At 40.3% G+C, this 21,770-nt stretch overlaps 4 protein-coding genes across 5 annotated transcripts; 3 read left to right on the top strand and 1 right to left on the bottom strand.

Annotated features, from left to right (window-relative positions):
* Positions 1-494: 494 nt before the first annotated feature.
* Positions 495-4,283, top strand: kdf1a (keratinocyte differentiation factor 1a). Its single transcript, XM_023419711.2, has 4 exons — positions 495-786; positions 1,122-2,188; positions 2,612-2,686; positions 3,559-4,283. Exons 2-4 carry the CDS (start codon positions 1,141-1,143, stop codon positions 3,642-3,644), a joined length of 1,209 nt encoding a protein of 402 aa, XP_023275479.1. The 5' UTR covers positions 495-786; positions 1,122-1,140; the 3' UTR covers positions 3,645-4,283.
* Positions 4,284-5,934: 1,651 nt separating this feature from the next.
* On the bottom strand, positions 5,935-7,289 carry nr0b2a (nuclear receptor subfamily 0, group B, member 2a). The gene is made up of 2 exons (XM_023419787.2): positions 6,667-7,289; positions 5,935-6,530 (listed from the first exon to the last, which is right to left on the bottom strand). The coding sequence occupies exons 1-2, from the start codon at positions 7,199-7,201 to the stop codon at positions 6,289-6,291; spliced, it is 777 nt and encodes a 258-aa protein (XP_023275555.1). The 5' UTR covers positions 7,202-7,289; the 3' UTR covers positions 5,935-6,288.
* On the top strand, positions 6,824-16,019 carry gpatch3 (G patch domain containing 3). Of its 2 annotated transcripts, XM_087177538.1 has the most exons (10): positions 6,831-6,963; positions 7,379-7,608; positions 9,640-9,732; positions 13,058-13,538; positions 14,132-14,586; positions 14,752-14,926; positions 15,112-15,171; positions 15,281-15,402; positions 15,493-15,620; positions 15,739-16,019. In XM_087177538.1, exons 4-10 carry the CDS (start codon positions 13,124-13,126, stop codon positions 15,920-15,922), a joined length of 1,539 nt encoding a protein of 512 aa, XP_087033664.1. In that variant the 5' UTR covers positions 6,831-6,963; positions 7,379-7,608; positions 9,640-9,732; positions 13,058-13,123; the 3' UTR covers positions 15,923-16,019. The 2 variants fall into 2 exon arrangements, with proteins under 2 accessions (XP_023275480.1, XP_087033664.1); XM_023419712.2 differs by lacking the exon at positions 7,379-7,608 and having other exon boundaries at positions 6,824-6,963.
* A 279-nt stretch (positions 16,020-16,298) lies between these two features.
* On the top strand, positions 16,299-20,418 carry gpn2 (GPN-loop GTPase 2). The gene is made up of 5 exons (XM_023419709.2): positions 16,299-17,192; positions 17,357-17,513; positions 17,703-17,863; positions 19,432-19,562; positions 19,765-20,418. Exons 1-5 carry the CDS (start codon positions 16,773-16,775, stop codon positions 19,835-19,837), a joined length of 942 nt encoding a protein of 313 aa, XP_023275477.1. The 5' UTR covers positions 16,299-16,772; the 3' UTR covers positions 19,838-20,418.
* Positions 20,419-21,770: the final 1,352 nt, after the last annotated feature.

Here is a 21,770-nt window from a genome sequence, read left to right as displayed (position 1 = left end):
AATGTAATTAACTTTCTTGTTCATCTGTTTTATTGCGACCAACCTAAAGACACCATGCTACACAGACTTTTCTCCAGGTGATGAGGCTCTTCTATTTCAATCCTGAGTGCGTGATGAAGTGTTTCCACAGAGGGGAAACAGGGGAGAATGAAAGATATTTGGAAACACGCCTGCTGGCTCTGCAGCTGTGCGCCTACCTTATGTGTGTGTGTTCACAGCATGCTATTATTAAAAAGTCCGCTTGTCACAATGTAAAGTGCAGAATATCACCACCAGTTGTCATGTTGCACGTCACAGTCTGGGTATGGACAGCTCAAAGGTTTTATTTTTCACTTTTTAATCAGTTTTACAACATTTTTTAACATTCCCTGATTCATGTTTCAGTCTGATTTTGTTGACTTTTATTATCTTTTCCCCTCTTCTCTCCGCCTCGCGTGACGTCACAAATCACCTGTGGGTGGGTGTAGGACCTGGGATTAGCTGTAGCCGCAGGTAATAGCCAAACATTGGGAGCCGTTCGGCAACAAGACTGCGAGTTTTACCAAAAGAAAGACGACATTGAGCCGAGTTGTGTTGTTCGGTCGAGGCGCCTCACCTTCGGTTCGCAAACTTTGTTGTTAGGTGGAAGTGAACTCACCTGGAAACCTGTGGGCGGTAGAAACACGTCTTTTTTTTCTCTGTTTGAGGCGCTAGCAGAACAAAGTTTTCTGTCTGAGACTTCCGCGGTTTGCTCGCAGAACAAGTTACCTGGGATAAAAGACACCCACAACTGTTTCTTCTTATGCGGTGAGTGAATGTTTTGTAAGTAAAATTAAAAACGTTTGAATGTTGAATGAAATTTTGCTTGAACAGTTTTCCTGCCAGAAGAAGTTCAAACGAGCTTTAAGCGCGACGAAATGGGCCAAATTATTATCAGGCCAGTGATCAATCTACTCACTTTATTTACATTCTGCGAACTTCCCGGTAAGTTACTTCACTGGAGGTTGAGCGTTTACTATAGAAATCTTAAATACAGCCTATTTAACTGTGCCATGGTGCGTCAAATGCTGTATGCCTGTGTGGCAACAAAAGGGGAGGTTTACATCTGGTTATTATTTCTAAACATGCCTCTCCCACACCAGGTCCCAGGCAGTTTGAGCCATGCCTGGCCACAGCTCAGGGGCTCCCCAGGCGTCCCGCCACCACTACAAGCACCACACCTCCGGCTCCAGGTCAGAAAAGTACAGACAAACACGGACTATATCCAGGGAGAGCACGGCCAGCCAAGAGTCCTACAAGGATCCTCATGGGGAGCATCTACATGAACACCGCACTGACCACTCCCGGTATTCAGAGAACAAGTACAGCCGCAGCAGAGGCCACCCACAAAACGGCACAGCACGGGGCTCTGAGACTATAGGATTTATTCCTGGGTCAGCAGACAACACGCCTACCAGCAGACATGCCTGTGGCTCCTGTGCCTCTATGGGCTGGAGCAGCTGTAAGGCTCTTATCTGCTGTGTACTGACCTGTGGATTTTATGGCAGCCGAGAGCCCTGTCTGCCTGTTAACGAGAGCTCCACAGACCATCCCCCTAAAGCAGGTAGTGAGCCTCACCCTCCGAATGGCCTGGCTGTGACCAACCCAACCTGTGGCATCCCTTTGGAGTCCAGCAAGGCCACCAAAGCCTCTAAGTTGCCCACAAGTGACAGCTTTCGCTACCCGGATGTGCGCATTGCAGGCCAGACAGTAAGGTATCCGGTTGCTGCCCCCAAACGGACCCGTGCACCGGGCAAAGGGGAAAGTCACCGGCCAGTCAGCAACACCAGCCTGTTATCCCGGGAGGACTATGAATTAGATGACCTGAGTGACACTGGCACAGACATTGACTCTCTCATCACCAAGAAGCTGCTTGAGCTTTACGCCCTCCACCAGATTGACCAGCTGGCCAAGTGCACCTCTGATTCATCTTTCTCCCGCAAGACCAACGAGATCAGCGAGCTCATCTACAGCATCGCTCAGGATTACAACCTGCAGGAGCAGGAGGCCGAGTGCAAGCTGGTGCACGGAGTCATCCGCATCAGCACGCGGAAGGGCAAGAAGAACCAGGGCCACCAGTCTACAGGACAGCGTCCTAATGGGAGGAGCGACGGGACTCTCCCTGACAGTGGCAACGAGACCATGACCAACACCTTCGTGAGCAGTGACTGTAAGAATGTCATGCAGTATTATTTAAATCAGATAACAGTAATGATTACTGCTACATAAATGTTTATAAGATACCACAAGACAACCCTTTTCACCTCTACCCGGCTGCAACATACCAAATAAACCAATCATCTAACCTGTCTTCCTTTAATGACTCGACTAGTGTCCGTTGGAGCGCTGCTGGAGCTCTTTTGTTCGGTTCTTAGTTTTAAACCCTGAAATGCCAGGTATTGTACAGACAATGACCTAATAACAATTAATTGATCTGCGACAAGCTGGTACAGGTACACTGTGTCTTCTAAAACACATTGCACAATAAACGGGATAACAAGGATTAATTGTAAAATGACAGGGTGTCAATGTGCGTCGAAGCTGCTCATCTGCGTGTGTTCATTTAGTCTTTTCTTCTCATCCCCTGCTGCAGTTCCTGAGGTGAAAGTGTCAGAGCAGACGCCGTCAGATGAGCTAGCGAGGAAAATGAGACATTACAGCGGGAAAAGTGAGTACATGTGGGAATTTTCCACGTCGGGCACACTGATCCTTTTGTATCTTCTTTTGTGTCGAAGAAAAAGTTCGTATGAGGAAGTAAGAGTTGAATTAAATCCAGAATCATTTAGTACCAGCGTGTGATTAGTGGTTAGACATATTGCATGTCATAATCTTAATTGTATGCATTGTGCTAATAGAGCTACAATCTTTATTTTCCTGGTCATTGAGGTATAATTACCCCCCCAGTGTGTGAATCAGTATGTGGGGCTGAGTCTTTGCAATCCATTGTACCTGCTGCAGCTGCAGGCATTTTCTCACCTCCTGTATACATACCACTCTTTAAGCAGTGAAAACTCTACATTCCTGCCCTTTTCTCTGCATATTACAATCCCTCGCTCATTAGCTGCCTCCTCCCCTCATCTGCCACCTTACACCCATCTATCAACCTGCCTCATTCTCCCTTCCAGCTCAGCGGTCATGCTACACCACCTGCTAAAACAGCAGATCAAGTCACATTAAATGTACGCCACGTGATGTCCCCTGGTTTATTATGTAATTTTAGCAAGTAACTTGGGTTACAGATGGATTACTGCACAGCAGCCTCTCTTTTTTGTTGTTGTTCTGCAAAGAGGTGGTTAGAAGGAGGGGGTGTCCTGTTACATGTCTTTGAATGAGGGTACACCACGTTGTGTTTCCACAACTTTCACATTGCGGCCTGGATATGTGTCATGTCCTGGATTAAACTCAACATTTCACATCTCACCGTGTGTGCATGAAATATAACACATACTGTATTGGATATTTCTATTACTGCTATGTTTTGTTTGTTTGTTTGTTTTTTTTTTTGTTTTCAATGCATTAAATATTTTTTTCCTCTGGCAGCGTACTCCTCCAGCACCACCACAGCCTACTCGCCCTACCATCATGACACGGAAAGACACTCTTCAGGCGCCCCTCTGCTTCTCTGAAGGGCAACACCGAAGCAAAAATACCTGTATTGACAAGGGATGTAGCCAAATAGATGGACAATTTTATCCTTCTCCTATCATTTATGCTGTTACTCAGTGGAGCACCTTTTGGGGTGGTTGTACTTCTCCTTTTTGTGGTCCGGCTAATGTTTGCTGTTGGAGTGTCATTTAAATTCAAGTACATTTTATCTTTCCAGCAAATGAACATTGAGGAAAGAATGAGTTTTCTTTTTTACACACAGGGAAAGACAGAGCAAGTGTTTATGTATTAGTATGCAGTGTTTTAACGTTGTTTTCAGAAAAAGAAACGTGGTTACACTCCTTTCGGTTGTAGCAGTCAGGCCATAGGATAGAGACTGATGTTAAACATAACCGTCCTCATTCTTGTGTGTGTGATTGTTTATGCAAGTCATTGTGTGTGTACAGTATGTGTGGGTTTATTGACTCCTGCCATTTAGATTCCTTAGAGGCATGTTTTCATCTGAAAACTGTATTGTTAAGCCATATTTTGATGTATATATTTTCAAGTCAATGTTACTTTCTGGGTTGTTAAACCATTTGTGGCATTTGGTCACAGTTTTTTTTTTACTCACAGATAAGTCCTGTTTTTAACAAAATAAAAATCTCCATGGTTGTTTATGCCCTTTCATGTATATGTGTTTCATGTATATGCATAGAAATCTTCTAGTTCTTAGTTTAGCTTAGAGATAATATGACATACTGCTCCATGCTGGCAGAGCTTTGTGTCAACTTTTGTTCCCTCTCTCTACACAAGCCATGAAAACATTTGTCTAATTTCAATGAATGCACATCTGTTTGTTCAGCAACAAATTATACCCTCATACATCAACAAGTCTTTGCTTCACAGGGTTTCCTGCTGCTGTTTCTTTAGCCTACTTTTCCTCTTTATCTACTGGATTATTGTTGTCAAGCTCATCTCCCTAAGGTCACTGTGTTGTACCAGACAGGCTTTTTCCGCCCTCAGCAAAAGAAGAAACTTGTTTGGCTGGTTCTGACAAAAAGGAAATAAAATCCTAGGGTTTGTCTTTGTCAAATGGAAGAAGCAGTGCAGAAAATCAGCCTGATTTCAGGAACCTGTCCTGAAGTCCTTGGGATCAAATGAATTGAACTTACCTATATATCACCTATATACATTACCAATAATGTATGTTTTAAGATATGCCTAAGTACACCTTCAGGTGAAAGGCCTATTGTTGCAGCTGCCAACCAAAAATGTAGTACACATTTAATGAGCACCAATGACAGACAGCACCAACAACATTTGTTTTATTAACAAATACATAAGGTCCATTTACATATTTTCAGTTGCAGTTATAATCACAGTGCTAATCACTGTTAAGGGAATATGTATGTTTTGTGCAGTAATGTCTCATTTTCAGCCTTAAAACTTCAGACATTAAACATCAGCATCTGGCAGCAGGGCAGAATAAGGTCAGATTGAACATCAAGAAATTATTCTTGAAACAATGTGATTTGTATTTAGAATAGTTAAAAAGATTTTTTACTTAATCATACAAAACTATCTCTACTCAACAGAGTCCAGAAAACAACAAATGAGCAAACGATTTGTGTTCTGCGCAAAATGTTGAGGTTTTGGATTTTCTTTTCATGACTGTGTTGAGTTGCCCTGTGTAACCCCATTTCCTCTGGCTCTCTGCCCCCATCAGCACATTCCTGTTTTACCTGTATGAGGTGCCATGAAAAAGCTTGCTATTTCACAACTAACATACCACAGGCGAGGATGAATCAAGAGGGCTTGTCCTGTATCACATACGGCCTGAAGATTAGTAACAGCAACTTCACATGTTTAGGACACTTGATTTAGCATTCAGATATTTCTTCCACCCAACCTTTGTGGTGATAATTACTTTGTGTAGGGCTTTTATTTTGTTAAATGTTTGTGTGTGTTAATGAGCCTCTGTCCATCTGTAGTTTGCCGGAATAAGATCGGGTTTCTACTAACTTCCATGAGAGGGAGACAAAGTACTGCAAGAAAACAACAGGGCTTACATGCTGTAACGCTACATCGTCTTTGGTCAGAAAGTGAAACATGAAGGGGGTTTTGTTCCTCATCGTAATCACCTTGACAAGAATTTAAAATAAATAGGTTTGAGCGATACTTGGCTGCACACCCCATCAGTAATAAGAGGCCTGCCATATAAACTGTAGGGGTGAAAATGTGTTATTATCAGGCACATAAGACAAATATGGTGTCAGATTTGGCTCACTGAGTGTTGTTAAAAGACTGAGGCAGAACTTCACTATCACATTCATGTAAAAAAATATATTTATTTGAAATGTTCTGTAAATGCAGATAAAACTTATTTACAGTAACGCAAACAGACAAGATCTTCCACATAAGATACAGTATTTGAACAGTGGGGTCAGTCTATGTGGAAACTCAAATCTTTCCTCTTCAGCAGATAAAATCTTTTCAGCCAGGGCTAAAGTGACCTCAGCTTCAATGTAAATATAAAAAAAGTCATAGTGATGTTGTTTTTGTTTGTTTTTTCATCAGGCGTTTCATGAGGGAACATGGCTGAGGTTGGTCAACAAAAAGTTCTGCAACACCACAGTTAAAAATTCAACTTTCTCCAGGACAGTCACATGAAGTCCACCTCCTCTATCTACAGAAGAGCATGTCGACCAGCAGCTCCAGCAGATCAGCCTGACCTATCACGGGCCGGAAGAAGAGTTCAGTGATGAGGCTGGGTGTGATGCTCTGCAGCGTGGAGGCTGTGAGGAGGATTCGAGCGAAGCGTTCCTGGGGCCCGGGTTGAATCAGCTGGACGACCTCACTGAGGGCGTGCTGAGCTTCCTGTTGCAAGCCTTCGACGAACAGAGCTGCCTTTAAATCTGGTACATCTGTTGGTAGTAAACATAGGAAATTTGTGTTACAGACGTGTAATGTAATTTTTGCACTGATTGAAAATTTACTCCTGAGAACCATATTTTTGGAAGTATTGTCACGTAACGTCTTGTATTATAGAACGACACGAACCTGGATTAAATATTGTGGTCCCTTTGAGGTATGCGTACTCCTTTGGACTCAAATCCAAACTCCAAAACTTTTTTAGGCAGGACTTGAGTTTGCTGACACCGGCCATGGTGGGCTGCTCTCTCTCCATCTCAGGGCTCTCCTGGCGGTTCAGGAGAATCTTTTTCAGCATGCTGTCAGCAGGAGTGTCCATCACCTCAAAGTCCACATGCTCCTGGACCAGGCCCAAAATAAAGAGTGGTGCCCAGCAGCTTCTGAGAAGTGAGAGCTGGTCATTTGGTGGCAGCTGGTTAAAAGCAGGTAAGTTCTTCATGAAATGGATGGTTTTAACCAGAACCGCTGAAGCTTCTTTACAAATCTCAGCTGGCCTTTTCAGGCACACTGTCCGTCGCAGCTCACAGTTGCATCTATGAGGTACTGAATTGTAGTTAAAGTTGTTTTGACTTGCTTTGCTGTTATCCATTTGGCTCAGGATGTTGTAGAGAATAGGGTTTGACAGCCTGTCGGTGTCGGCTGTACAATGACACCCGTTATCCATTCTGTAGGCTGTACAGATCTACGTGGTCAAATGTAAGTGTCCTCTCATAGGATGAGCTTGTGAGTACTGCTGCTGCTACCTCAAGTGTCCCTGTATTTATAAGGCCAACCCACCCTACTAAGTGGACCTTGACTTGTCAATATAGTCTCTGTGAAAAACAACCATCTGCTCTGCCAGGTGACTGATGGAATAACCCTGGGAAACCGATAAGCTTTTCTCAATGAAAGGGAGCTGGTGGAGTAACGCCTGGATATCAAGAGGGTTGGGCCTTATCTGGTCACCAGTGTCATTAACCCAGGCGGTACCAAGCTACCAAGGACTGCGGAGGTAATCAGGCCCACACTGTGTCCCTGTACACTGCCAGCTCACACCTGGAGAGCTGGAAAGACGCCAAAGAGCATTGACCTGTAAGTTAGGACCTCTCTTTCTTACTGTAATCATAACTGGAACTGGATTTTGAAAAGCCAATTTGGTTGTGAAATGCAAATGTTGTTGCAATTGTAAAAGTGCCCAATCCAACCTTTTTTCACAATATTTGTTTGCCTGTGATGTTGTTAAATGAATTCAAATCAGCCAACATTGCTTACCCAACAGCTTTACAGATCTCTTGCTAGAATTTTAAATAATATCAAGCTCATCTGCCCCAGCCAACCAACCTTCATCACCCTCAGAAAATTGACCATAGACCAAATAGAAACCAGAAAATATATATTCTGATTGCTAATATTTTATCTTTCATGTAATGTTCCTTTTATGCTTTCAGTAAATTTAAACCTATAAAATTGAAATAAATGGAGTTTAAAAAGTCTAGTGGTCTCTGTAAGACTGCACTAAGGTAGAGCTAAATGCTAACATCCTTGCGCTAACATGCTCACACTGACAATGCCATTAAACTGATGCTAAGCAGGTAAGACTTAGTTTAGAGTGTTAGCATGTTAATATTTGCTACTTAGCATCAAACACAAAGTACAGCTGAGGCTGATGGGAACGTCATTAGTTTGCAAATATTTGGTCATAAATTAGTCAAAGTTAAATTTAAATTTCAGTGTTTTTAAATTTTGATTTATTTATTTATATTTAAAAGGGACCAGGTAGAGCTTTCAACAGAAATATCACCATTTCATGTGCCGCACCAGATTGTAGCTTCAAGCTAATTTGCCTCTCATAATGTGTTGATGGCACTAGACTGAAATATTAAAAAATCTAAATTTTTACAATTCATCCTAAGGGGGGTGTGAAAATGTGTTACACATTTAATGACAATCCATCCAATAGTTACTGAGGCTTTTTTTTTTTTTTTAAATGAAAGAGGAGCAGTGAACCAGGAACAGTAAGTGGATCACCAAAGTCATATCCTCTGGGGAACATGATTCTCTATACAAAACGTCTAAACACCAAAGTGGTGGCACAACAGATCTGCATTTCCTCTCATATAGCTTTGCTCCTGAGGCAATTAAAGAAAGAGGATAGAGGATACTGACCTCAGTGTCCTTGATAGTGTACCTATAGCTCTGCAGCTTTGCACAGCCGTCTCAAAATATCATTAAAGCTGAAAAGAAGTATGAAGTGACAGATGGATTGATACCACACTGTGAGGGTCCCCCAACTGTTGGAGTGCATTTTCCATTTGCAGGTCTTTGTGTGCTTTTATATGAATTTTGGTTAAAAACAAACAAACAAACAAACAAACAAAAAAAAAACAAATTTCCTAAGGAGCATTTGTTTTCACCCATGTTTGTTTGTTTGTCTGTCAACAGGATCACACAAAAAGTACTGAATCAATTTACACCAAACCTGTTGGAGGGATGTAGCACGGACCAGGGAAGAACCCATTAAATTCTGGGGCAGATCTGGATCATTTACTGTGAATTTTTTTCTCTGAAGTCTGGTTCATGTTCTTTGACACCGACATTGGCGGAGGTCTGCCGTCTCGTGTCCTTCTAGTTTACATTTTGCATTTGGCAACAGTAATGTGAAATCCAAATTTGTTGAACTTTCTTACTTTGGTCATGAAGCTGACATTAAATCTGTGACTAAAAAGACTGAGCCTTTCTTTTACCGTCAATATAGTGACTTGATTGGTCTTTTGATGTTACAGAGCTTTGGTGTGTTTCAGACTGACTTTGTAAGATATTTGGTTATTTTACAATGGAACAAAACAATTCATGGAATTTCAGTTGATTAACAGGTGATGCATGTTCCCCTTGTCATTTAAATGAGTTTACTCTAATTTGTTATCTTCCTTGTGCCTGGCACAGAGGTTTGAGACTGATAAGCAAATGACTTTATTACTGTCACAAATAAACAAACAGCACATTTTCAATAACACACTCCTTTGGTCTGAACATTCAGCAACATGTACCTACTGAAATATTTATCACATTATATAATGACAGCTGATACAGTTTTTTAAAAACATTTTATGCTCTTTACTTTAGGCAGGACACCTGATGCACAAGCCAAGAAGTCTGAAACCATCACAGGATGCAAGTGCCAGAGGAATACCTGAACTACAGAGCAGTGGAGTCAAGGTCAGGTCATAAGATGAATGACTCCAATAAAGAGATTACATGCCAGACACAACTGGCAGCACCAGTCACCAAATGTTTGTTTTACTCCATCATTCTCTTTACTCAATCCTTCAAAGAATTCTTTTCGTATATGTTTCATAGCCTCATTATCTCTCCTGGGGTGATCTCATTATGATACACAGTGATTATTCATATGAGACGTGACATGTCCATACTCACAGGAGCCAAATCAAAATGGACCCCAGCTTCAAATACGTGATAAAACACATTACGTTATCTTCGAGAATGCGGCAGTTTCTGCAAAGTGACCTGTAATGCACTCAGCAGCCCTCAGGCTTCATGAGGCATGCTGAGAGTTGTAAATGCTTGCGATAAGGCTCGTGTTTATAGAGGTTAGGAGCAGGCAGAGACCGACACGGAGGACAGACGCTTATCGCCAAAAAGACAGTAAAAATAAGATGTCCTTCATTCTATAAGTGGAACAACTGCTTCATTCTGAGATCAAGGAAGTCCAGGTCTGGTGAAGCATGATGTAATGGCTGACACCTGAAGACTATCCATTTTTTAAAACATTTTTTTGCTATTATTATATTTAAAATTCATATAAACTGAAAAATATTATGAAGGTAGTTGACTGTAAGAGCATTATAAAGTTATCACTGTGATATTAATTTATCTAGATAATCATTGGATAATTTTAAAGCGAACTGTGTCAGCACATCCCTCATCCACTGAAACAGAGTTTGCTTTTCTTGTAAGGTTTCCCCCCCAAATATTGACTTTTGTGTTTCCCCTGATTTAAGTTTTCCCAGGTCATTGAACTCTCCGTACGACCATTTCATGTGTGTGTGTGATGGACACCGAGTCTGGAACATGACACTTGACCTTGACCTACTGCTCATACAGCAGAGGTTCAGTGACCCAAAGGTGGCAGTTATATCTACACTGTGGGGTCATTTCAATCCTCTGGGAAAAAAATCATTGAATTATCCTGGAGTTCAGTTTGTTGGAGTTCACATGTAGTTCTGTCAGGTTCACTATAAAAGTAATGTATTTTACTAATTTACAAGGACAGCACCACATATTCATGTACAGTAAGCCAGATCCAGAAATCACACAAAATTCATTAATCATTGACAAAAAAACATTTCCTGGAGAAATTAGAGTAAATACTAATTGAATGTAGTATACTGGAAAAGCACACACATACTAAACTAAGATAGAGCTAAACTTCTATGCTTGCGGGGTTCTGAACAAAAGGTGTCTGTAGGTAAGTGTGTCAAAGTACTGTACACACAGTTTGCATTAATTGCTTGTTTAGTTATCCTTTGATTAGATATTTTAATAGATAGATAGATATTTTAAGTTATATTTTTTACAGTGCATTTTATTTTGGCAAAGTTTTATGTGGGTGCTTTGTGTTAAGAGACACTGAGGCATTTGAGAAATTCGAAAGAAAGACAAGTTTTATAAAAAATAATTTTTTATATTCCTTTATATCAAACTATTGTTATGCTGGCACTGATATAAAACAAATAATACCAAGCCCTACAGTTTAACTGTGAAACTTTATCTTCATTTTATTAAGTTGGAGAGGTCAAAATCTTCAAATTAATGACTCATAACAGTGTCCTTTTTTGACGAAGTGTCACATTATTCCTTCTGGAGGTTTCTCTCATCTCCACACAGGATCTCTGAGCTCAGCCAGAGTGACCGTCGCATTCTAGGTCACCTCAAGACCCTTCTCCCCTGATTGTCTCTAGGAAGAGTTTAGGTTGTTCCAAACTTTTTACATTTAAGAATTATGAAGGCCACTCATAACAAAATGTGAAAAAAATGAATGGGTTCTAATACTTTCTGAATACACTGTATTTGTGAGACTCTAAGTGACTACTTGTGCACAGCGGGGCTCTTGGTGGATGATTTTCATATCAGAAAGTTTTAATCATTCAGTACTTTACAAGCACTGGTCTAGATATATTATAAACCTTAGAGTAAGATTGTATATCTGACTTACCAATATAATTGTATCTGTAAAGTCAAGACATTCTTGAGGATTAGTGTGGGCTTCCGTGAGCCAGCACAGTCATGACTAATGCACAGTAAGTGCGTAATATGGTGTATAAATGATGTCAGGGTCCAGACACCTGGGTCTAGTTTTACTGCCTATTACTATCAAAACACAATGATAAAAGCTGAGGTGAAGGATAAAAAGTTAGCCTCTGGGTCAATGAACTCTGACTGAACATATGCCTTAGTTGTCTCTCTGAAAGACATTTAGTGAGGTCACAGATTTGAATATTTTACTTTTAAAAATGAACTGATTAAAGCGTCTTTTACTTGTCTTGTTGCCTTTTTGCACAAATCAAAAATAGATATGTAAAGTTCTTGTAACTGTCATTTGAGTCTCATGGTTTCATTTTTCCTTTTAACATTTTAATTTTTAATGTAATCAAGGGTGCAGAATAGCAGATTATCAATGTTCTGTTTGGTGGGTGGTTTGTTGCTAGTTTATATCCATTTTTTGTAAAATGAAGCCATCCAAGGAGAATCTCTCTTAAAAGTGCCTCTACTAAGGTATCTGCTGTTTTTTGTTTGTTTGTTTGATTTGCTTTGTCAGAGGGCTTTGGTTGGGTCTGACACCACTGCAGTGGCCTCTTTAAGCCAATGGTCACACTGTATGGGATAAGCTGCTCTCAATGAACCTACATCACTGTCTGGAACTGACTTCCTGACTTTGTTCGTTTTGCTCTGAAATGTATGAGTACAGCATAGAAATTAAAAAAAAGAAGAAAAAGACTGCTACAATAAATGTGTAAAAATGTAGACACTGAACTCTGCTCAATGTGAAAACCTCTAGTTTATTTACCTTTATAGCCATATGTACCTCAAACTGTTCGCTGTGCCCATTATTTAACATTTATAGCAGCTTATAAACATGTAATAAATGGTTTACAATACACTACGATGCAGTTGTAAGCAGATATAAGTGTTTATTTATGCATGTGTTAATAACTAAAACAGCTACTGTGGGCTATGGAGGCTGCTGACAATATAGAAAAACACATGTGTAATAAAACAAAACATGTTTTCATGGGAAAAGTTATAAATAATATACTTAATACACACTTAAAAATGTGCTTATATCTGCTTAAAATATTATAGTGTGTTAAATGTTTATTGCCAGCAGTGTTACAGAAATCCGTTATACATAAATATATAATAAATATATAATATATAAAGTATACATTATTATGCTATATAATAAATTTAATGTAATCTGTAATAAAAAGAATATTGTGTTAATCTTTTTTTAACGTCTTAGGAAGCGGATGTGACGTCTTTTCTGAAGTCATTCAGATGACGTATGCTGTCCAGGTGATAAACAAACATGGCGGACTCTGAAGGGCTAACTCCTGTGTATTTTGCAATTAGCAACATTCCTGTGGCCTTTCACTCAGCAGACCTGAGGAACTATTTCAGTCAGTTCATAGAAAGCGGCGGGTTTCAGTGTTTTCACTACCGTCATCGGCCGGAGGTTCTCAGAGAGTCCGAGGGCCCGGTAAACACAGTGTGTGGGGACAGCGAGGAGTCCAGCTCCCTTTCATCGGAGACCGATCAGGTCACAAAAAACAGCTCGGTGAAGAGGCAGGCGGTGAGGTCGTGCTGTTGTATCGTCTCAGTTCACGGTAAAGAAGCTGACAGGTTCTTCAGGATGTACACGGGGAATCACTGGATTGACTCGAAGGGGACCTGGCTGTCCAGGCGGTGTGTTATCAAGAGAGTCAAAGTCACAACTGACAAAGGTTGGTGAGATGTTATACTTGTGCTTCTCAAACTGTGCCTGTTTTAAACGTTACTGTTACTCGACATAACAAGAGTGGGGGGGGGGGGGGGGGTTGCATTATGGGAATTGTAAGTTCAAATGTATTGGGAGCTTGACCCATTTAGGGACTAACAGTCAGGATGTACTGGCATTTGCTGCTTTGACTTAAACCATTATATCCGTTCTTTTTAAGACCTTCAACAATAATAACAGACGCCTATCGCAAGTTATGAGAGCTCACATTATAGTCTTAAAACTGCCCACTTAGTTATTTTTCCCTGCACCTTTGGTATCTGTGAAGTTATAATCACTAAATGCTTGATGTTTATTTTCAAATGATAATGTTGGGTTTTTTTTCAATCAAAAAACTTTATCTTTTAAAGCATTACTTTTATCTAAATGGAAACCTTTAAGTTAAAGAATGTAGGAATGATGCAATATGTCATGGGGTCTTTAAATAAGTGTTGCTCATTTGTGTGCTCTTATTGGAAATCTGTTGTCTTTTGTCTTTTTTAATTGTGACACGAATTGTTATCACTGTATGAACATCTAAACTTTTTTCAATTCTTTCAGATGATGGATCCTTCCCTTATAAAACAAAGTATGAGCAGCGGCACCGTGTTTCGTTAACAGAGCGTTTCACAGAGGCTGATCTCAAAAGCTTATCCGAGCTGAATCCACCCGCTCTGATGCAGAATGGGAATGTGGGCACACCAGTGAAAGTGTTCCTCCAGCTCATCCAATCCTGCCGACTGCCTCCTCGCCTCATCCGGAAGTTGGGCCTCACTTTCCCCAAGACCAGCTCGAACCGCCGTTACGGCAATGTACCTTTCCAGTATCAAGACACTTGGACACTTCCAGCCACAGAGGAGACTGTATTAACAGCTGCTGGACATGAAATATCAGGACCCGGCATTTTGGCTGCTCCACCCTCTGGTTCAAAGCAGCTGGCTGATAGCACAGAAACAACAGAGACTGATGAGCGGCAGAAAGAGGAGGACGAGGACGCACAGTCAAATGCAGATGATGTGGGTATAAGTTTATATCTATTAATACCTGTCAGTGTACCAAATACTGTATATATGGATTGTTGTTGTTATTAGCATCCGTAGGCTGTGTTATAGTGCTGGCTGAATGTCATCATCATCATCCCTTCACTGAAGTTTGCCAGTTATTCACCTTGTTGGTTGCAGGATGATGACTGGTGTGAGGAGTGGGAGCGCCACGAGGCTTTACACGATGATGTAACAAGCCAGGAACGAAGCAAAGAGAGGCTGTATGAAGAGGAGATAGAGTTGAAGTGGGAAAAGGGCGGCTCAGGCCTGGTGTTCTACACTGACGCCCAGTACTGGCAGGAGGAAGAAGGAGGTATGCAAAAAATACATTAATCATACAATTTATAAAGATTCATATATTTCCCAGCCTTACCTCATGGCTAATATTAAAATTTGTTATTTATTATGATTTAAATTCCAATTGGATTTTTTTTAAATTTAGTGTATTTGTTTGCTGAAATATTGATTACATTTATGTCACTTTGTCCTTTGTTTTAGATTTTGATGAACAAACAGCGGACGACTGGGATGTTGACATGAGCGTTTACTATGATAAAGGTATCAAAAGTTTGTTACACATTTCCTTTTACCTCGACTGACAAATGGAACCAAACTAAATTATCCCTGCAGAGTCAGGTTTTCTTTAACCCATCTCTTCCTCTCACAGATGGAGGTGACATGGATGCCCGTGACTACGTCCGAATGCGGTATGAAAAGAGGCTGAGGGAGGGTCATGAAAATGGATCTGGATCCAGTCAATCTATTGGCAGCTTTGAGAGGTTCACTAAGGTAAGGAGGTGGCCACTACCTATAATTTCTTCTCAAAATGTCTCCTACATTCTCCACAAGCTATTAAATGAATATATTTCCCTTGGGTAGGGTGTTGGCCGTCGTGTGATGGAGAAGCAAGGGTGGAGGGATGGCGAAGGGTTGGGGAGCAGTCAAATTGGCATCCCTGAAGCCTTGGAGAATGAGGGCCAACATCCTAACTGCAAAAGGGGGTTTGGGTGAGTATAAATATGAAAACAGAATTGACCAAACATATTTGCATGTTTATCATGTTATGTTTGTTTTGTTTGTTATACATTGTTTTCCTTATGCTATTGTAAATTCCTCTCTTTGCAGTTATCATGGAAGGAAACTGGTCTTGCATCCTGTGAAAAAGGCCAAAACAGATTTCCATATAACTACAGTATATGATAAACCCAAGGATATAGATGGAGGTGACACCTTGCTGAGACGCCAACCAAACACCAGTATGAAGTACAGAGGCTGGCAGCCAGGTGGCAGCATTGGACCACGGAGATGACTTTAAACAAATAATTCTTTTGCATATATATGTATATATATTTTCTTAACTTCTTATTTGTCAGACTTTGATATTAAAACATATTTGAAACCATTCATTCCAATTGTGCTGAGTTGAACTCTTTATTTTTTATATGCTTAGTTAATGTAAGGTGAAGTCAGATTGCTGACTCACCGTCACACAGAAACTTGCTTTCCTTTGTTAATACCTCATTTTAGTAAGGAATCGTATGGGCTGTCTGTATTAAGTATGTAACATAAGAACCAGGCTGAAACAATATATGAAGTTCTGTTACATAAATCTTAAATTCGCGTAGAACTCCATATTAAATGAAAAACACTGCTTTTATTTTGGCACTTCGGTAACCCGGATGTGTTTCAGAGTAGATTAGCATTTTAGCTATCGACCATTGTACGCATGCAAACATAACGGCGGTACATGGTAATTATTTATCCGTATTTGTTTAATTTAGAAATTGAAGTCCATAACAATGTAACTAAATTGTCGCTAGCGTTTGTTGAAGCCCGTTTATGTCCCACACAAACTTTAACTAAGACTGACTAGATAACGTTAGCCAGCTCACTTCATTAAAGTTAACTTTCCTGAGCGCGTAACATTTCGTTATTGATCGTTGGGATTTATTTAAGTTATTAACTCTGCTTGAGTTTAATATAATAGCAATTGTGAATACGAAATAAAGGCTCAAATTGCCTCGAGCCACTGACACTGACTGGGGTGACTCTATTAGCTGCTGATATCCTGCTCAGGACAGCACATGTGGCTCCTCTCACATCCTGGTCCCATCTAATGTGAACCTCTGCAGCCCCCCAGTCTCCTTGGCACTGAAACCATGTCCAGCCAGACAGGAGCAACCCCCCCTCTACGTTTCGGCCAGGTGGTCATTGGACCCCCAGGTTCGGGTAAAACCACTTACTGCCAAGGAATGCAGGAGTTCCTGACTCACCTGGGACGGAAGGTGGTTGTGGTGAACATGGACCCTGCAAACGAAGGACTACCTTATTCCTGTGATATAAATATCTCAGAGCTGGTCACTCTGGACGATGTCATGGAAGGCTTGAAGCTTGGACCCAACGGCGGGCTCCTCTACTGTATGGAGTATGTTGAAGCAAATCTGGACTGGTTACAGAACAAGATGAAACAGCACAGTGACTGTTACTTCTTGTTTGACTGTCCTGGACAGGTGGAGCTCTACACCCACCAAAATTCAGTGAAGAATATATTCTCACAGTTGGCCAAGTGGAATTTCAGGGTGAGCTTCTATTGCATTCAGGGATGGGAATGATCTCATTTCCCCTGAGCCTTAAACCAATACTTTATCCATATAGTCATTATGCATGCAATTAATATGAAAGTGATTTCCCCTTTAGATATGGTTTATGAGTGTTGTTCTCCCCCACTTTCTTGCTTCTTTAGCTAACAGCAGTGCACCTTGTGGACTCTCATTACTGTGCTGACCCAGCCAAGTTCATCTCTGTGCTGTGTACCTCCCTGTCCACCATGTTGCACGTGGAGCTGCCCCACGTCAACATCCTCTCCAAGATGGACTTGATTGAGCAGTATGGCAAACTGGGTGAGGGCTATTGGCTTTCCAAAACAAATATTACATATGCAGACAGAGGATTCTTGTATTTTTTTTCAGGCATGCACCAATAATTTCACAACTTATTTAGTAATTGATTGATTTACTACTTAATTGACTAACAGATAATATTACCTACCATGATAACATTTTGTTTTTCTCATCTGTATTCATGTACAGCCTTCAACCTTGACTTCTACACAGAGGTTATGGATCTGACCTATCTTCTTGATCACCTGGCTGCAGATCCTTTCTTTAAAAAATTCCGCCATCTAAATGAAAAGTTGGCAGAGGTCATACAAGATTACGGCCTCGTCTCCTTTGTGCCTCTCAATGTACAGGTATGACTGCTGTTTCTTGTGTATTGCAAAAAACCCCCCCAAAAAACACCGTATTTACTCAAAACATTTCATAATGCTGGTGGTACATTTTAGCCAATAGGACCCAATATCGCTATAAATCTGCGGAATTACTATATGGTTGAGTACATTAAGTTAATTAAGTAGATTGATTAATTGAGTTGAATCACTGGGGATTTCCTGATTCAAAAAAAGGGCTTGGGTGGCTCAGGCTGGTATAGAAGCAGTTATCAACATTCTGAATTTAATTGAATAAAACATCATTTGAAATGTAATTCATGTAGTCCTGTAGTAATTAGAGGTATATAATGTAACATATTTTCTCTAGCAGCTTAGTTTGGGTGAAGCACTGCAGCTACTTTGTGATTGTGTGATGAGAAAGAAAAGCATGGCTCTAGCTCACTAAAATAGGTTACTGCTCAGTGACTACCAAGTTTAATGTCTGCTTTGAACTAAATCCAGAAGTCACAGCCCTAATGTAGCCTGACCAACTTTATCAAATATTGCTCTGTCATACACAGAAATTAGGCTTTGAAGGCTCAGTTTCTGCGTGTAGCACAGAATACCTGTGTGAAAGATTGTAAAAGCTTCTTCAGAGAAATAGTTTTTCTTCCCCAAATTTAATGTTTTCTACTAAAAGCAAGCCAAATCTTTCTGAAAGGTTTGGTGATGATAATCATGAGTCGCTTTTAGCATTTCATATTGAAGACCAGATCAATTTTGTGCAGATGCATTGGACTGGTAAAAGGCAGTTGGCTGTCTGCACATTGTATTCGTTCCCTGACATTACTTCTTTATGGAGACTGATTTCATCCTGTGTGTGTCAAGACGCAGGAGTCTAGACCGTGGTGCCATCACTGCATAAGGGACTAGTAATGTATACAAATGGCAGGTTGGCACTTGGAAAATGCAGCCTTGATGCATTTATAGGTTTTCTACATCCTCTTAGTTAAGAAGCCTAGTAGCCTAAGAAACTAGTTACCTTGGTTACCAATGGAACTTAACACAGCAAATTTAAAATTCTAAAAAACAACATTTTTGACCTTGAGAAAGACGTGTTGCTAATCTCTGAGTTGGAATCCAGTGAAGTTTGGGGTTTTATGGCTTTATATGCATGTATATACATATAAATGCCTGTATATACATGCATAGTTTATAGTGTAGTTTATCTCAGAGTATCAAGCCTCGATTAAGAGAGAACAAGGCAGGAAAGGCTGCATTGCCACATTTCCAAGAAGGTTTCAAAATCTTTTTCAGGAAGGTGCCTTCATGCAGCAGCTCAGACAGTTAGAGAAAAAATAGGGAAAGAGAATTGGGACATATGAGACACATCAGATATTACACAGACTTGTGATAGGATTACTGCTATATACCTTATATACGTACTTTATGTGTTGTCTACTGATTAGTCAGAAACACATTTGTCTTCAAACAGCACTGTAGCAACGATTCAGTGAAATTTCTCTGCAAATATTTTGTCAGTGGGTAGTTTCATTGAATTTCTACAGAAAAAAACCTCCTCGATAAATTCTTCCATTTTCTGTTTCCAGGACAAAGAGAGCATGATTCAGGTCTTACGAGCAGTGGACAAGGCTAATGGCTACTGCTTTGGAGACCTGGAGGAGAGGAATCTGCAGGCCATGATGTCAGCTGCTGTGGGGGCAGACTTCCAGTTTGACTCGTATCCTTTCCTAATCATTGTGGTGACTCACTCATCTGGTTTAAAATCAAACTTTAACATTTACGGGACGTGGCTGAAAAACTGAATACTTTGAGATTTCTAATAAGTTACAGTTGATTATTCTAAATGTAACCTGGATCTTACCATACACATTTTAAATTGTCTTATTTTGTTATGTTTTCCTTAACAATTGACCCTCTAGTACTCTTGGAGTAGAAGAAAGGTATGTTGAAACCAGTGGAAAGACTGTGGAGGAAGAAATGATGGACCTGTAAAACGGACAAAACTGTGGTCGCCTTTTTAGCACCAGTATACCAGGGGAGTCTTGGCAACATCCATCTCAGTTGGCATGAATACTGAACCCCTCTCTTCAAAAGCAGTGGAGAAACAGGAACTAAATTTGGTTGCTGTAGATGCTTCAAGCTTGCACCATTCCTCATGAAAATCACACTGATGACTGAAATAGGGTAAATGCTTAACTTTGCTTTAGTTATGAGAGAAGTGTGATTCATTTTTTCTACTGCCATCTTAATAGACAACAATAAAGGACATCTTCAAGGGGTGCCAGTACATTTTATGAAAATGTATCAAATGCAATGACTCGTTTTTTTTTTTTTTTAGTATGTTTGATACTTGAGGCCCTGATATTTTTGAGGAATTAGAGGTAAATTTTCAGTGGTAAGCATTCAGTGGTGAAGGTCCATATAGTAACATTCATTCTAAAACAAAAAGTGACTGCAATAAATGTAGTCTTTGGTTTATGTCTTCTCTCTGGGCTGGAAAATAAAAGATTCATGTTGGTATTCCTTGCTGCATCTTTTAGATTATTGGTGCATAAATCAAGTCTGTCTGAGAAGTGTTCTGTTTCTTTTTCTATGTTTTTTTTGTTGTTATTATTTTATAATTTGGTGAAGAACATTATGGCAAAGACTAAACAGGACTTGGACTTTCCTCATGCGTAAGCTCCTGCCATGTGCATACTGTATATTAGTTCGGAGGATGTCTGACAGGAAGATGCGGAGAACAGACAGTGTTTTTCCCTTGATATGCAGTGGAATATAATGGAACCTGACAACTGCCAGCGCCTCAGAGGTCCAAGTGCAGTTGGATTGTGCTTGTGCATGTGTGTGGGGGTGTGTGTGCGCGCGCGTGTGTGTGTGTGTGTGTGTGTGTGTGTGCAGTGAATGGGTAAATATTAACATGAATACTACATCCTTCATGTTATAGGACAAATTGTGATAGTTCTCATGTATAGGTCAAGTAATAAGCCATTTAATATCCAACCAATTTATTTATTTTACTTTTAAAAATAGACTATGTGAATGTGTTAAGAAATATTGTACCACATATAGTCTTATGTCAAGCATAGACTGGTAATAATAATATTAACAGAATCACATTTTTCCACAACTTTTTTGATCAGTTAAAAAATAGATATTGTGCAACATGTAGAGTAAAATTGCAGAAGTGTGTTAACCCATTAATCTAAAGCTATCGTGGGCTACTTAGTAAAAACAGATGCTTGATATCGATAGAGTATTTTTGAGTAAAAAAAAACAAAAACATCACAAACATATCAGAAGTAGTAATGACTTTGGACAACAGGGAGTCTTTGTACATTGGTTCTGTCTTTTGTCCTGCAGATGGCGCATGTGCTTGCAAATCCTTCTCCCGGATCCACAAAAGTCTGCTCCGGCTTTCCTCAAAAGCCAGAGCAGAAAAATTAAGTCAGGCGGGGAGAGGAAGCCACATTAAATCTGTGTTTCTGCACAACTGGCCCTGTGTCTGGTCTCTGGGATGGAAGACCCTCTGTCTTTCTAAAAGCATATAAAACTCAAAACTTTAGATGACTCTTTCTGCTGCTGCTGTTGTGCTCCTTCTACACCGTGCAACCCATTTTCGAACCTAACATCCGCATTTTAATTTGTCCTACAACCAAGGTGTAGACACAACCATACACACATCTTTTAACATGAGGCTTCATGTGCGTGCACGCACTTCACATGCTGGGTTGTAGTCGAGACTAAAATAAAGCGTGATCCACTTTGCGAGCTCGCACTGATGTGGGAACTCACATTAACCCTGTGTGGTTTGATGTGGCTGGGAAATTATATGTGGACAGTTTCTTGCCTGTAAAGCTCTGCTCTCCGTGCATTAGGGGGGTGTGTCAGGCGGAATGTTAAATTGTGTTCCGATGTTTGTACATGT

The sequence above is a fragment of the Seriola lalandi genome, unplaced genomic scaffold (genome assembly GCF_002814215.2).
Source record: "Seriola lalandi dorsalis isolate HSWRI2012SDOR001 ecotype SW California unplaced genomic scaffold, Sedor1 jcf7180002054609, whole genome shotgun sequence".
NCBI lineage: Eukaryota > Metazoa > Chordata > Actinopteri > Carangiformes > Carangidae > Seriola > Seriola lalandi.
This window is presented reverse-complemented; position numbering and strand designations above follow the sequence as displayed.